The sequence below is a fragment of the Geotrypetes seraphini genome, chromosome 6 (genome assembly GCF_902459505.1).
Source record: "Geotrypetes seraphini chromosome 6, aGeoSer1.1, whole genome shotgun sequence".
Taxonomy (NCBI): domain Eukaryota; kingdom Metazoa; phylum Chordata; class Amphibia; order Gymnophiona; family Dermophiidae; genus Geotrypetes; species Geotrypetes seraphini.
This window is the reverse complement of record NC_047089.1, coordinates 139,626,853-139,642,459: the sequence shown is the minus strand read 5'-3', so window position 1 is coordinate 139,642,459 and position 15,607 is coordinate 139,626,853. Positions and strand designations below refer to the sequence as shown.

The following is a 15,607-nucleotide window of genomic DNA, read 5'->3' as shown; positions in this document are numbered from 1 at the left end:
AATAAATGTTAGTGTTGACAATACAGCTGTAGAACCTAGTTATATGTAAGTTAAAATTTTGTTGGTAAAAATGTGTCATCCTACGCTATGATTGTCAGAATTTGTGAAGTTCTGCTAGGTTCCACCGGCAGGCCACAGATCTTTTAGCCTTCTGATCATTACAAGCAGATAGTATTGTTGATGACTAGAAGAGTATGAGAGGTGGACCATTCTATACTTTTTCTAATATATGTCATCTAGATATCCATATCTTGCTGTCATTGGCACTATGATGCTGGACTAGACTAGACTATTCTGATCCAGTAAGCAGTACTGTTTGGGACTGTTTCTGTGAAAAACAAAACATTAATTGTAGCACTGCTTTAGCTATTCTTATTGGAACATATACATAGATTTGTAATATTTTGTATTGAATATAAAATCTTAAAGATATGGGGGAATACTGTAAATAGTGCTCAAAAATGGCACCGAAAAAATCAGCACTTAGGCCCGGATTCTGTATAGGACGTCCATCCTGGGCATCCTATACAGAATCGGGCCTACACCCGCCCAAAGTAAACCCGATTCTGTAACCAACGTCCATTTTGCAGACGCCGGTTACAGAATCGGGTTTGTTTAGACTCGGCCGCTATACTTAATTGCAGCAATTGGTCTCCCTGCCGTGATTAGTATAGTGGCCGCAGCTAGGGCTGCCAGTCTCCCCACCCCAACTCCCCCGGACGATTGTGGCAGGAGGGTGCCCAACCCTTCCTGCCGACAGAACCCACCCACCCGAAGATCGCCGGCAGGAGGTACCCAACCCCTCCTGCTGGACCCCCCCCAATAAAACTCTCCACACTGAAACCCCCCCTCGGGTTTACCTGCAAGTTGGCCGGACGGGTCCTCGCACCGTCCGTCTGGCCAGCAGGCCTGCCTCTGTCCAAATGAGGCAGGCCTGCCCAACCCACAGGATCCTAGGACCATTTAAGCAAGGTCCTCAGAAGTGCCAATATTAGCCAAGTGTTTTCAATGGATACAGTACTTTCGGCACTGGCCTCCTCATTAGACCTGCTGTTAATTCTTTTAATACATTTGCAATAAAGTGCTTCTTTTGTTAAAGTGCTATATTCAATAATTTAATCACTTATTAGAAGCTCCAAGAGCTAAAAACTTATCTTTAGTTTGTCAAAAGCTCATGGTTGCTTCCACAATCAGCTCCTGGCTCTTTGTTCTAAACAAACTGATAGATCAGGATAGAGCAGAGCAGTGTGATAAGGGGGGGACCTTTTTTGATACAGCCTTTCGGCGAAACATGTCGAATGACCAGTCCCTTCCCGATTTGAACAACGAAACAAAAAGATACGTTTTTTTTTAGCTCTTGGAGCTTCTAATAAGTGATTAAATTATTGAATATAGCACTTTAACAAAAGAAGCACTTTTTTTGCAAACAAAGCACTTTAGAGAAAAAGCATTTTATAGAAAAGTAAAAAAATATATTAAATTAACTGCGGGTCTAATGAGGAGGCCAGTGCCAAAAATACTGTAGCCATTGAAAACACTTGGCTAATACTGGCACTTCTGAGGATCTTGCTTAAATGAATTATTATTTATATGATACTTTGTGGTTTGAATGATTGATTTGAATATAATATCAATACGTTTGGCTGCATAATAGCACTCTGAATTATAGAATAGCATGCAGCCAGATGCTCATGCAAATTTTTGAGTGCCAATTAACGTTAAGTTGTTGGCACCCAATTATTGATAGTTAAGAGCTTTTTAACCAATTTGTGCTCATATCTTGGCAGCACGTCTAAATTTGCATGTCATATATAGAATCCAGGGGATATATTATAAAATTTAGGAAATAATTCAGGACAAGCAGCTATAACCTTTTGCATTGGCTTTTCAGTGTTCATATTTTAATGTCTTTGAAGTTAATGCAATAATTTATTTTTCTTCGAGGACAAGTAGGACATTGTTTCTCACATGTGAGTGATGTTTTCCAGTTCAGGCACTACCCAATCTAATATCTTTTAAAAGAGGCTTTTGGTATCGATTCACCGCACTTGTGCCAGTGCCTTCTTCCTGACATGTGAACATGGTACCATCAGTCTCAGTTTTTCTGTGGAACAGAGAGGCCACATCGGTGATCTCTTCAGTATGTGTGAAAGTTTTTGCAGTGTGGTTTCTTCCCACATGGGTTTTTCTCTTGTTCTTCTCATTGTTTTTTTATTCTAGCCGTTTGGGCCAGTTTAAGTTTCTTTTATTTTTTTTTCAGCTCCAGAGGCCCTTTTAGGCCTGCATATTGGCCGGGTTACATCAACTGAGTGCAGATTAGCTCCTTCGTCTTCACCATTGACCCATTTGATTTTGCTTTAGCAATTTTCCCCTTCATGTGCTGAACTGGTTTAGTGGCTTTCTTGCAAGCCATTCTTATCAAGTACATTTAGATAATTACGGTATTTTTCTCACAAATGAAGGAATGCATGTGGAGTCCCTCAGGGCTCACCTTTGTATCCTACATTATTTAATTTATTTTTGGTTCCGCTCAGTTCACAAATTTCTTCTCTGGGTGTCAAGCTGTACAGTTACACAGATGACATTACAATAATTATTCCACTGACTGCATTTCAAATGATATTCTATCTTTATTCAATCAGTACTCGAAGCTTCAGAATCTTGGATGAGTGACTTTAGGCTAAAACTCAATCCTGATAAAACTAGTTTTGGGCATCTCCTTCCGATATGATCAAGGAGGACTCTCTAAATTTGAATGGTAATATTTATTCCATCTCACCGACTATAAAAATTTGGGGAGTCAACCTTGATTGCAAATTATCTTTTGATTTTCATACTACTACTCTGATTAAAAAATCCTATTTCCTTTTATGGAAATTAAGAACGGTAAAGTCTTATTTTGATTTTGCTGTGTTTAGACTGATGGTACAATCTCTTATCTTGAGTTTGTTGGATTATTGTAATATTCTTTATCTTTCGATCTCTAAGCAAAATATAAAAAGGATGCAGAGCATTCAAAATATTGCGATAAGGTTGATTTTTGGATTGAAATGAACAGATTACATTTTGCAGTATTATAAATTGCATTGGTCGAGGCAGGAGTGATTTTAAGTTGGCTGCTTATGTTTTAAGGCTTTGAATGGATTATTGCCTAGTTATCTCTTAGATTCTTTCAAATTTGTTGATAGGAAACATTTACGTATAGGACGCCTTTTTGATTTTCTATCAGTAAAGGGATGTGTCTATAAATGTTTCCTTGGTAAAATGTTGGCGTTTAGGTCAGATTTATGGGAGAAAGAAATTGGCATTCATATATCAATTCTTACATCTTATTCAGTCTTTAGAAAAATGTTGAAAACATATCTTTTTGGTAAACATCTTGACTAATTCTAGGTTTTAGAAACTGTTGGAAATATATTTTCTGTTAAATTTTATGATTGATTGTGACCTGCTACAATGTTAGTAACTCTTGACCTGTAAACCGCACAGAACCGTGAGGTTGCTTCGGTATATAAGAACCAATGCAATGTAACGTTCTCAGTGGTTTAAGCATTGTGCCCGGTGCAGCAGCATCATCTCTATGACTGATTCCCATAATTGGTGCCTGCTATGTGTGTGCCTGGGCCCGGCCACAAGGCCTCTAACTGTGTTTGCAGGAAAGGACCCAGAAAACATAAAGACTCAGTGCAAGAAACCTTTTGCACTAAGTCTGGTTCATTGATGTCAGAAGCATCAGTCCCAATGGCTGCTAGAGCAGCATCGGACACTGAGCATTGAGGAGATCTCTGCCTGCCTTGGCACTGGGTGCTGAAGCAGGTCCCCTGGATTAGTCAACATTAAACCTGACATCGAGGAGGCATGTGGATTTGACATCCTCATTTTAAGTTCCAAGGGATCCCAATGCCAAGCATCAAGTGAGGAGGAAGCATTGACATCGGTCCCCCTCAAAGCACGATGCTGGGAGCTCTGGCTTCACATTGAGAGAACTGCTCCCATTCTGTAGTCATGATGCTAACACAACAGTCTCCATGCAGTTGGAACACCGCTTCCAACTTAGTACTGATGAATTTTCAGGCTGTCTCTAATCTAACTTTGGCCCATCTTTTACTGCTACCTGCCCTCAATGAATAGTTCCGGACCATGCTCAAAGAGGAGTTAGCAGGCTTGCTGCAGCAGTAAAGTGCATAGGCATTAAGGGGGGCTTGGCCCACTCTGACCTAGAAAATAAGGACATAAGAATTGCCGCTGCTGGGTCAGACAAGTAGTCTATCGTGCCCAGCAGTCTGCTCATGCGGCGGCCCTTAGGTCAAAGACCAGTGCCCTAACTGAAACTAGCCTTACCTGCGTACGTTCTGGTTCAGCAGGAACTTGTCTAACTTTGTCTTGAATCCTTGGAGGGTGTTTGCCCCTATAACAGTCTCCGGAAGAGCGTTCTAGTTTTCTACTACTCTCTGGGTGAAGAAGAACTTCCTTATGTTTGTACAGAATCTGTCCCTTTTTAACTTTAGACAGTGCCCTCTCATTCTCTCTACCTTGGAGAGGGTGAACAACCTGTCTTTATCTACTAAGTCTATTCCCTTCATTATCTTGAATGTTTCGATCATGTCCCCTCTCAGTATCCTCTTTTCAAGGGAGAAGAGGCCCAGTTTCTCTAATCTCTCACTGTACAACTCCTCCTGCCCCTTAACCATTTTTGTTTCTCTTCTCTGGACCCTTTTGAGTAGTACTGTGTCCTTCTTCATGTACGGCGACCAGTGCTGGACACAGTATTCCAGGTGAGGGCATACACCTGTTAAGTGGTTGTCAATCTGGTGCCTTGCTGGGCATCGGGACTGGTATTGACTGATGTGATAACGTTTTAAAAGTTGGGGGAGGAAGCTGCTCCAGAGTTGCACAGCAGACCCGTACCTCAGTGCCCAGTATTGGGGCCTGGACATCACACTAGTAGTCTGAGACAGGTGTAGGCTTATACCTCCCATTAGGAGTATTTTGTTGAATCTGAGTAGAACCTTTCTTGGGAGTCTGGTGAGGAACCTGAATATTTTTTGAGGAGAGGTCCTGTAGTATGCTATCAGACCCCTCCCCTCCTCAAAGAGAAGGAAATCATCATCTGAAGAACTCTTCTCAGGTTTCATCAGGGAAATGGTGAAAGATATACCATTTAAGTTGGAGATGGCAAACAAGCCCAGTGTGGAATTATTTATCATCTTGGACTATGACTCCTCACCCAGAGAAACTGTGATTGTACTCTTTCACAGAGTTCTTCAGGATGTACAGATAAAGAATTGTGAGACCCTTCTCTCTGTGCACACAATTCCTAAGAAGGTTGATTCCATCTACAGATTCTAGAAGGCTCTCATATTTGAGAATGTCCAGCTGCCCCACCATTCTATGGTGATCGAATCCACTTTCAAAAGGGATGGAAGCTTGAAGACCCATGCCTTGTTTCATCCAGGAAAGGAGGCTTGGATGCTGAACCCTTTTGGGAGACAGGTTTATCAAGCCTCAAAACTTGCTCCCCTCATTCAGGCTTATCAGCTCTACATGAGCCTGTACTTTAAGTCATTGGTGCAGAGTATGCTTAACTTTGTGGATGCGCTCCCTATGGAGCACGCTGCAGAGCTTTGCCAGATGGCCAGAAAGCAGAAGGATTGTAGGAAGTATTTGGCCAGAGGTACATTTGACACTTTTGATGTGGTATACACACTTCTGCCTTGGGTGTAGAGAAGCACAACCTCTCATGATTGTATGTCTCTGACCTGGAACCTGTGGTTCAGGAGAAGTTAGTACAAGAGTTCTTCCAAAAGTTTCTGCACTTTTATATTTTTGCAGGAAATGGTTAGGGCTGGAGAGATAGTAAGAGGAATGTCATGTGACTAGTCTGTCAGGCAACAGAATGATTATGTGGAAAAGTGATGTAATCTGCTTTTGAGATATTTAATAAATAGTGTTTAAAAAACTTTTGAAGATTCCTCATAGAGGTCCCGTGCTGAGGAGAAAATCTTTTGGGGACAAAGTGGAAGAGGTTGCTAACCTCATAAAAAACATAAGTCCCTCTCTTTTGCATATGCTTCTGCCTCTTCCACTTCTTGAAGGTTTTCAGGTGGGACTTAAAGAGGAACCTACTAGTGTTTAGACATCGCTTCACTCTTTCTCATCCACAGCAACAGGCCCTACCTAAGTACACCTGTCCCCGGCCTCAGCACACCTAGAAACCCCAGCCTGTTCCTCAGTCAATGCAAGGGATGAACTTTTGGCTGGCTCCATGAGAGCTTAGCTACAATCAAAGTGCCTGTTCTGGACAACCTTCCAGTAGGAAGGAGCCTGAATTTTTACCAAGAAAGGTGGCATCTTGTAACCTCTGACCATTGTGTTTTCCAAATAGTCTGGATAGGCTAGGCACCCATTGGCAAAAAAAGATGGCCAAATTGCACACTGACAGCATCTTACATGAGCCCTCAACTCTTTTAAAGGCCAATGTAGTCAAATCTGTTACACAAAGTTTGTCCTCATGCCCAAGAAAACAGAAGGATTTAATTCAATTCCTAGTCCTAAAGGCACTGAACAAATATCTGGTTAAGAAAAAGTTTGGGATGATTTCCCTGGGCCTCCCTTCTCCTCATGATTCAAAAGAATGATTGACTATCCTAAAGGATGGTTATACTCATATTCAGATACTCCCAAGTCACAAGAAAATTATCAGATTTTAATTAAGGAAACTCTACTACCAGTAGTGCTGGTAATAGTGTTGTTTGGCCTCATGCCTGCTCCTAGAGTATTCACAAAATGACTTGCCATAGTTGAGGTTGTTCTACCAACATTCTTCCTAAAGCCTTGTGCCCACCTTGGCAAAAGTGCAGTGCTCACCTTGGACTGCAAGCATGCCATGGACTGAAGTCCTTAGACAGTCCACCCAGCTTTTTGTATCTTTTGACTCAAACAGGATGGAGGTAGCCATTGGTGAGCGCACTTTATCCAGTTGGCTAGCAGACTGCATCTCTTTCACTTATGCTCAAGCTGGGCTGAGTCTGTAGGGTCATATCATGGCTCAATTCCAGCCATGGCTACATTGGTAGCCCACTTGAGATCAGCCTTCATTTGCAAAGCTGCAACATAATCTTCAGACCATATATTCACATATCATTTCTACCTTGAACAGAATACCCTACATGACAGTTGGTTTGGTTAGTCCTGTGGAATTTGTTTGGTGTCTAGAATTCAAGGCCCATTTTTCTTCTGTTCTAGGCTTCACATACATAACAGACTGTATATAAATTAAGGTTTGCTGGCCTTGCTGTTGCAAGCCCCAATTGTTCTAGCATTGTTTTCGGTGAGCCTTGTAGCTTAGCATCCCCATATATGGAATTCCCATATATGAGAAAAATAATGTCTTGCTTGTCCTCAGAGAAAAGTTATTCACTTGTAGCAGGTGTTCTCTGAGGACAGCAGGACACACATTCTCATATAACCTTCCCTCCTCTCCAGGAGTTGTATTCTTTTAGCTATATTATAGTATTGATAATCCCATACTTGCATGTTGGGCAGGAAGATACCCGCACATGCATAGAGGGTTCATGCCTAAAGCCTCTTAAAGAGATATTACACTGCATCAGGGCTCCAACAGATGATGTCACTCACATGTGAGAATGTGTCCTGCTGCCTTTGGAGAACACCTACTACATGTGAGAAACGTTGCTTTACTGGTGACAAAAAGTAATTTTGTCAGCTGTAGGATGACCCTTCTGTTGATAAGACAGGAACTGCATCATTGCTTTATTTTTTTTCATGAGTGAAGAGTACTATCCCATATGTAGAGGGAGCTTAGAATATGATAGGCTTACGTTAACTGTACAGTTTTTAATACTAGTTTTATGCTTAGTATTCAGAGTTTATAAAATAATTAATATTTGTTAAATATTTACAAAGGCAGGTGGCATGATGTCTTAGAGTCCGTACAGTTTGTTGCTATACATCAGACCCAGATTACACCCTATAACTTTGGCTATTGCTCCCGAGGTTGACTAGGTGGGGGAACATTGTAGAGCAGTGGTCTTCATTAATTTTTAAACTGGGGCCACTTTGGATTCTATTGAACTGAAGGAGAGCCACCAAACATCTTCCCATGCAGGGCCACATCAGTGTATGTCAATGACATCTATCCCCATCAGCCTACATTCAAACTTCATTGGGGGATATCCTCAAGGTTGTGAGCATTTCCAAATGCTTTCTTTTTTGTCTATAGACAATGTCTTGTCGTTCAAGCATGCAGCTCTCCCCCTCAATCTCTTTCTCAATCTCAGAGTAACAGGAACCTTCCCCTCCCCCAAGACAATGGGGTCTGCCCCAGAGGTCTCCAGGGGCCACCATTGAAGAACACTACTGTAGAGAGGTAGTTCTCACTCCCCTCCCAGCCAGTTAGGTTTTCAGGATACCCACAATGAATATGCATGACATACATTTGGCAAACAGTGGAAGTATGCATACAAATTTTTCTCATGCATATTTCTTGTGGACACCTAGAAACCTGACTGACTGGGTGTTTCCTGAGGACTAGGTTGAAAATTCTTGCTGTAGAAATAACATTTACTATCCATGGGAGGGAAAGAGAGAGAATAGACACTCCAGCAGTTGCTCACTATGTGGCACTTGCTGGAGTGTTGCAGAGTGGGCTTGAGAGCATCCCTTAAGGCGCTGTCTCCTTTCACAGTGCTGTACAGAGTCTCTCTGTTTTCAGAGTGGGATAGGAGAGTGCAGTGCAAACATACCTTCAATGAAGCTGGTCAAGAGGGCTCTGAAAAGAAAAGGCCTTGAATATTCTGCTCTTAAATTCCAGATTACTATTTGTGGGAAAGCTGCTGCTGTGGAAGGTGGCATTAGGATGGACTTAGCCTCAAAGAAAAAAAATCCACAGGCGAAAGCTGTTGGGATGAAAGAAACCAAAAATGAATTTACAGTCACAAGATTCATACTTAAAAACCAGAGAGAGAACCTTGAACAAGAAAAGGAAACTGTATATAGTTTGAGAACACAGCCTTGATTTCAAAACTAAGAAAATGATTCGTACAGTCTGATAAAGCAGCACATCAGCCTAGTGGACCTGAGCATTGGCTCTGTTGATGTGATTTGATCTGAGCAGTGCCTCAGTTAATCCTGTTTTAGATGCTTTAGGGTACCTTCTGTGATGAATGAAAGTCCTTTTTGGCTTTGACTGTTTTTTCTGTTCATATGTCCATCCGCATGTATCATTCCACTCTGCTTCAGTGAATTTGTACCAGTTTTACTAAAACTAGTAGGAACCTGTTAAACGATACAAGACATTCAGATTTAGCAATGTGTCCAACATGGTTATTTATCTTTTTTATTTTGGTATGTACTGTAGTGTATGAACAGGTTCTTGTCTCACTGTTCCTCACTGTTGACATTACATTACTAGACTCTTCTGCTCTGCAAGGGACCCTGTCCCCACCATGGAGGATGGATAGCTTAGTGGTGAGAGCAGAGGGCTGAGAATCAAGGAATACAGTGTTCAGCAGTCCAAGATTTACTGTCAGTGCCTGAATGGATTTATAGCTACTGTTATAAAAATTGGAATCTACAAGACTGTTTCCCATAGACATGGACCTCTATATTAACTTTCACTTAAGCAGACTTTCAAATGAAAGGAAAAAAAAAAACCCCTTCAGTGAAATTAGTAGGTACAAACAGGGCTTGTACTAAATATAAGTAAGAGATGTTTTCTTCTTTCTCAGAGGAAAACCTCATTCCTTTGCCATTAACTTTATAAGAGCAATTCTATAACAGAGCAGTTATATTAAGGCACTTATTCAACATATGAAAGTTGACATCTACAGTACTTTCCTTATGGAATACACACCTGTGCACTTACACCAGTATAGAGCTGCCAAAGATTGGCGTGTAACTCATGCTCCGTCCCCGCCCCGTCCATGTGTATGTCTCCTCCCTTTAAAACATGCTGTGTAAACTATACATGTGCTTACAGAATAGTGCTTAGGTGGAAAATTGTCACATATGTGCACATATATAGTCAAATGTATATTTGTGTTGGTATGTGTTAGTGTCTGCTTTGTAGAACTGTCTCCTATCTGCTTATTCATTTATGGTAGAAATGGACACAGCCACTCTTTCTTTTCCTCCTGCTGAAGATGAGAGATAAGAAATAAACCACCGTTCTACACATTTTTTACTCTTAATTTAAAAAAAAATTTCAAAAAACTTGCATTGCTAACTTTGAGGGTAAATTTAGACCAGGGTAGGTTCATATATCAAATCTATTTTATAAAGGCAACATATACACCTATGTGTTTTCTAAAATTACTCCAGGGAAAGAAGGTGTTCCTGTTTACACCTATTCTGAGCTAGGCATAATCGTGTGCATGGTATGTGCAGGTAAGAATAGGTGCATACCTATTACACAGGACTATCGTGTTATTGCATATTTATCACTATGTGTAAGAAACAAACACTCATTGATATGTGGTATGATAATATAATGTTCTTGTTTTTAAAAATAACCATACAGAATATTTTAAAAAGGTGGCTTTTTAAAATATGCACATAAGTGCTGACCCTGTCCCTGATTTTCCTGTTTTTGCCTCATATATCATAGTAAAGTAGATGTTTGGTGTCTGTTCACTTACTTTGTACATGTGCATACCTCTGGGCAATTTTATGGGAGCCCACTTGAGTGAGTAAAATGCTGTCCTACAGGTTTAAGACCCTTATAAAACAATCCCCATGTAGCAGTTTTGAAAAGCCTTTTTCCGTGTGTAGAGTAAGTTTGACAGGCAGAAAATAGCTGTTATGTGCAGCTGGGTATGTGTGAATGTGCATCAAGATAGCCTTTACTTATACACATAGGAGGGCATTCTAAAAATGGTGCTGAGATTTTGGAGCTGGAAAAAATCAGCACAGAGCATTATTCTATAAACGCCACTCCAGGTTGCGCACCTTACATAGAATAATGTTTAGAGCTCATTTCCGTGCCAAAAGTTGGACACCAATATTTATGTCAGCTGAAAACTGGTGTAAATTCTAGCGCCCAACTCTGGGCATTTAGGCATGGAAATGGGGCTATTCTATAACCCTATGCACAACTTGTAAGAACACCCTTGTCACACCCCCTTGCCACACCCCCTTCTGAGTTATGTACTAGGGGATTTAGGCATGCAGGGTTATAGGTGGGAAGATGCGTGTATAAATTTCAATTATTGCAAATTAACTGCAATAATTGATAACATCAATTAATTACAATTAATTGTCTTGTAAGCTAATTTGTGTGCAGTACCCAGTAGTGATGTCAGAGGGAGAGCCGACGCTGGCATGAGCAGCAGGTTAGAATTGCTGCTTGTACCAGCGAAAAGTTAGAGGTATGGGGGACGTGAAGGTGCGCATTCAGTGAGGGATGGAAAGGAGGACTGATGCCCCCACCAAGACGGCACCCGGGGTGGACTTCCCCCCCTGCCTCCCCCTTACTATGCCAGTGATGCCCAGTAAGGAGGAGTTCGGGCAGCAGTAAATGCAGGGCATGCCCAGTAAGAACTATTTACCAGCAAGGATATGTCTATCTAGCTCTTTATATGAGTACAAATCAGACACTCTTGCCATCCCAATGGGCTCCTCCAGAGGGCAGTTATTTCTTTGTACCAGTGGAGCTCATGTTTCCTTGAACTTGGACTTTAGCTAAGTGGCTTCTGTGGTTCAGCCACAAGTCTCCTGAATCTCAGAAATCCTCACACTGATGATTACATTCAGAGTGTAGAATGAGCTTGCTGAGCGTATTACTTTTTCTGTTAACAGCAAACATCCAGGATCCAGATGAGCCTATCTTGGAATTTAGTTTAGGTAAGTCATTTCATCTTGTTCAAAATGCCTCTGCTTTTAACAACACAGTTTTTGTGGATGTCACAGCACAAGGCTGATGTGAAATTGTAGGCGCAGTGTTATGATTAAAAATTTATTTGTTTGTCTTTGCTCATGTTTTTATTTTTCAGCCATTTTTTTTCTGATCCAGGTACTGTTCTGTTATTGTAGTTTATCATGATTGTTCTGTTATTTATTTTGTTTTTTGAAAAAAATTCTTTAATAAAGAATATTTGAACTAAAAAAAAAATTATTTGTTTATCATATTTATATTCTACATTATCTACATTTAATCTAAATGGGTCACAGTAAAAACATCTATAGATTAAAAGCATAAATACACATACAGTATTTTTTTGCTCTATTAGACGCACCTGACCATAAGACACACCTATCTGTAGAGGAGGAAAAACCAAGAAAAAAAAATTCTGAGCCAAATGTTGTACCCTGTCCCACCGCCCTACCCTGTACCCTCTCTGGTGGTCTAGTGGTAGGTCAGGACAGGGCACAGGGCAGGTCTACTGGCAGGCCAGGACAGGGCAGGCAGGCACCCACCCGGTACCTTTTTTAAATTCCAGTGGTCTAGCGTGGTATCAGCAGGAGCTTTCCCATGAGAACTGACGGCAGCCATTCAGGGAGCGGCGCGGGACCAGGCAGGAACACGAAAAACTCGCACCTGCCTTGTGCACCGCTCTGCTGCAAGAGATGAGGACTCGGAGGCAGCCGTCCAGTGAGGGAAAGGCAGGGGTGCGGATAGCTCCTGCCGATACAGTGCTGGACCGCCGGAATTTAAACAAGGAGTGGTGGTGTTATATTTGATCCATAAGACACACCTACATTTCCACCCACTTTTTGGGGGGGAGTGCATCTTATGGAGCGAAAAATATGGTAACAATTGAAACAAATGCTTACAATTGTTACTGAAGATCAACCACAACAGTATAGACAACACCTAACATATAAATCCTCCTAAATCTGGTGACCATCATTGAAAAGTCTGTTGAAACAAATAAGTATTTAGCTGTTTCCTAAAATAAAATACGGAGGTTAATTCCTTTAGTTCTAGAGAGAAATTGTTACACATAGGTGAGCTGGCAACTAAAAACATGCGTAAACAGTGGGAGCAATTCTCTAATTGGATGCTTCTATTTAGGCTCCCCAAGGCTACATGGTAGAGTCTATTCTCTGAAGGGGTCATGGATTTTATATACCGTCTTTCTGTGGTAGAACCAAAATCATTTACAGCCCCTACGATCTGGAATGCCCTTCCACTTTATTTAAAAATGGAAAAAAACTTAAAAAATTTTAAAAGCAACCTAAAATGCTTTCTTTTTAAAGACGCTTTTAATTGAAGTACTGTATTTTGGAGTTTAATTTAAATCAGTTTTTTTTTTCTTTTCTAATTATTCCTAATCCTTTTGTATTTAAACCAGTTCTTTTTTTTTTTTTTCTAATTATTCCTAACCCTTTTGTGTTTACCTTAACCGTTTCTCTCATTTACTATTTCAATTGTATTTCACCCCCCTTCCCAATTTGTGTCCAATGTAACTGTCCATTGTACGTTTGTCGATAATAATTTAGTTAGTATCGTTGTTAGCCTTGTAGTTTATAGAAAGTATGTTTTAACTAATTACATTGTTTGTTGAAATGTTATTTTATACTCTGTACAACGCTTTGAAGAACCGAGAAAGCGTTTAATCAAAAAACTAAATAAACAATAAACATTTATTATATACAAGTACTTTCTTTGTCCCTAATAGGCTCACAACCTTTCTTGTACACGGGGCAGTGGAGGGTTAAGTAACATGCCAGGGTCACAAGAAGCTGCAGTAGTAAGTGAACCCAGTTCCACAGGTTTTCAATCCACTGCACTATTAGGCCACTCCTCCATTTTTGAGTGCCCAGGTGCTTTTATAGAAAACTGGTCTAACCTGGTATTCTAGTACAAAAGGCATATGAGTTTTGAACCAGTGGGTCATTCACCTTTAATTGCAAGTTGTATAGAAAGCATCTTCTATATTTTTTGGCTCTGCTTCCTGTATCACTGGGCTGTAGGTCCCCAGTTTCTCCTTCTACTTGTGAGTTGGAAGGTGTCTTTTTGATCTGCTCTGATATCACTTATTATTTTATTATTTTTATGTAGATTTTGAAGCTTCTCAGTGCTTCAGAGGTCCCCACTGTTCCTGGGACAACTCTGCTTGGAGAAGACACAGACTCTGTGTTAGAAGTCTGTAGCTGGGAGGGAAGCCCTTTTACAGGGCACCAGCCTGGCCAGCCTGCACTAGCACTTTTGATGGCTTGGAGACTGTTCCCCTGGTAGCAAGGCTTGCTCCTGATTGTTTCTGGAGCTTAAGCGCAGGCTGTGTGGCTCCGTGTCAGTCCTGAGGACTTTATCGTATGTTGGCTACTCCCCTCCCCTCCCTTCCCCCCGAGTAGACTATGGAACTGTGGGGGTCTGAAGTCTCAGGCTCACTCAGGGCTATCTCGGGGGACTGACTAGCAGCCAAAAGACAACTCACGATTAGAGGTGACTAACCCACTGGTTCAAGACTCACATGCCTTTCTACTAGAAAAAAGATTGAGGTAAGAACCTAATCTTCCCTTGACATTTTTAAGATTTAGGCACCAGCATTTAGACCAGTCATAGAACTGACTTAAGCGTGAATACATAAATGTGATAGGGATATGCACAACATGAAGTATTCTGTAAGTTACATGTGTAACTGGGAATCCCCACCCTTATGTACACACTTTGCAAATATACACTATGTGAATTAAATGGGTATTTGCAGAACAGTGCTTAGGTGTGGCACTTTTGCAGGTAATGTATACATACATACATACATGTAAGTGCTAGTATTCTATACCAGGCAATGACATATTTATCAGATTTTGGAGCCAGCCCAAAAACTTAGGAGCCCCTTCATCTGTCCCATAGCCAAAAACAGCCTTGCAGCTGCCACATCACCCATAAATTGTCACCATCCCTTAAAACAACCTTCTGAAAGCTACCCCACTCCACTCCCAAAAAATTCCCCAAACTATTCCCAACTGCTTCATCTCCTTAAAACTATGTACCTTGTAACTATCCTACCATCCTATAAACTGATTTACCCCTAACCCCTCTACAAACTAGTCCATGCCCATAAACTACCCTACCCACAACTGACTCAACATTCCACGCACTACCCACTATCAGTAATAATAAACCCTAAGCACGCATGCGCACTTCTATTTCCGTGATCCGTAGCTCCTTGGCCCCGCATGCACAGTAGAAGGAGCCTATGGTGTTTTGTGTGTGGCAGTTTTCTGGCTCCTTCTACTGTGCATGTGGAGGCACGGAGTTTGAAGTGACAAAAACCACGGCGGCGACTCCTCCCTCCAGCCTTCACTCCGTCTAACATCAAAGGTATTCGCCGATGAGGAGGACCATGCACTGAACCAAGGATCCATGGGAAAAGAAGCCACGGGGAAGGAGGATGGCCAGCCATCCCATGATCCTCAACATGTACAACATGGTGAGGAAAGCCGCTAAAACTTTAGGGTCCCCGCAGGCAACAGCGCTGCTTACCGGCATCAGGGCACTCAGGTAGCACCAGAGTGACCGAGTGGCATAATAAAGTGTTTTTGTAATTTGAGATGGGGGAGAAGGAGAGCAGTATGATAGGTTATTAAGGGGAGAGAGACAGAAACAAAGAAATGCACACACAGACACACAGTCAGAAAG

At 41.4% G+C, this 15,607-nt stretch overlaps 1 protein-coding gene across 23 annotated transcripts in view; it reads left to right on the top strand.

The window, feature by feature from the left end:
* INPP4A (inositol polyphosphate-4-phosphatase type I A) overlaps positions 1 to 15,607 on the top strand; it is a 399,562-nt gene that overhangs the window by 133,321 nt on the left and 250,634 nt on the right. For 14 of the 23 annotated variants that reach the window (XR_004539925.1, XM_033949323.1, XM_033949333.1 and 11 more), the window contains 2 exons: positions 10,342 to 10,407; positions 11,818 to 11,862. Coding sequence is in view for 21 of the 23 variants with exons in the window: in XM_033949323.1 (XP_033805214.1) it covers positions 10,342 to 10,407; positions 11,818 to 11,862 (111 nt within the window). In the remaining 2 variants the exon portion in view is untranslated. Of the gene's footprint in view, positions 1 to 10,341; positions 10,408 to 11,817; positions 11,863 to 13,640; positions 13,713 to 15,607 lie in introns of those variants that run through there. The other 9 variants (XM_033949336.1, XM_033949335.1, XM_033949328.1 and 6 more) reach the window with 2 other exon arrangements.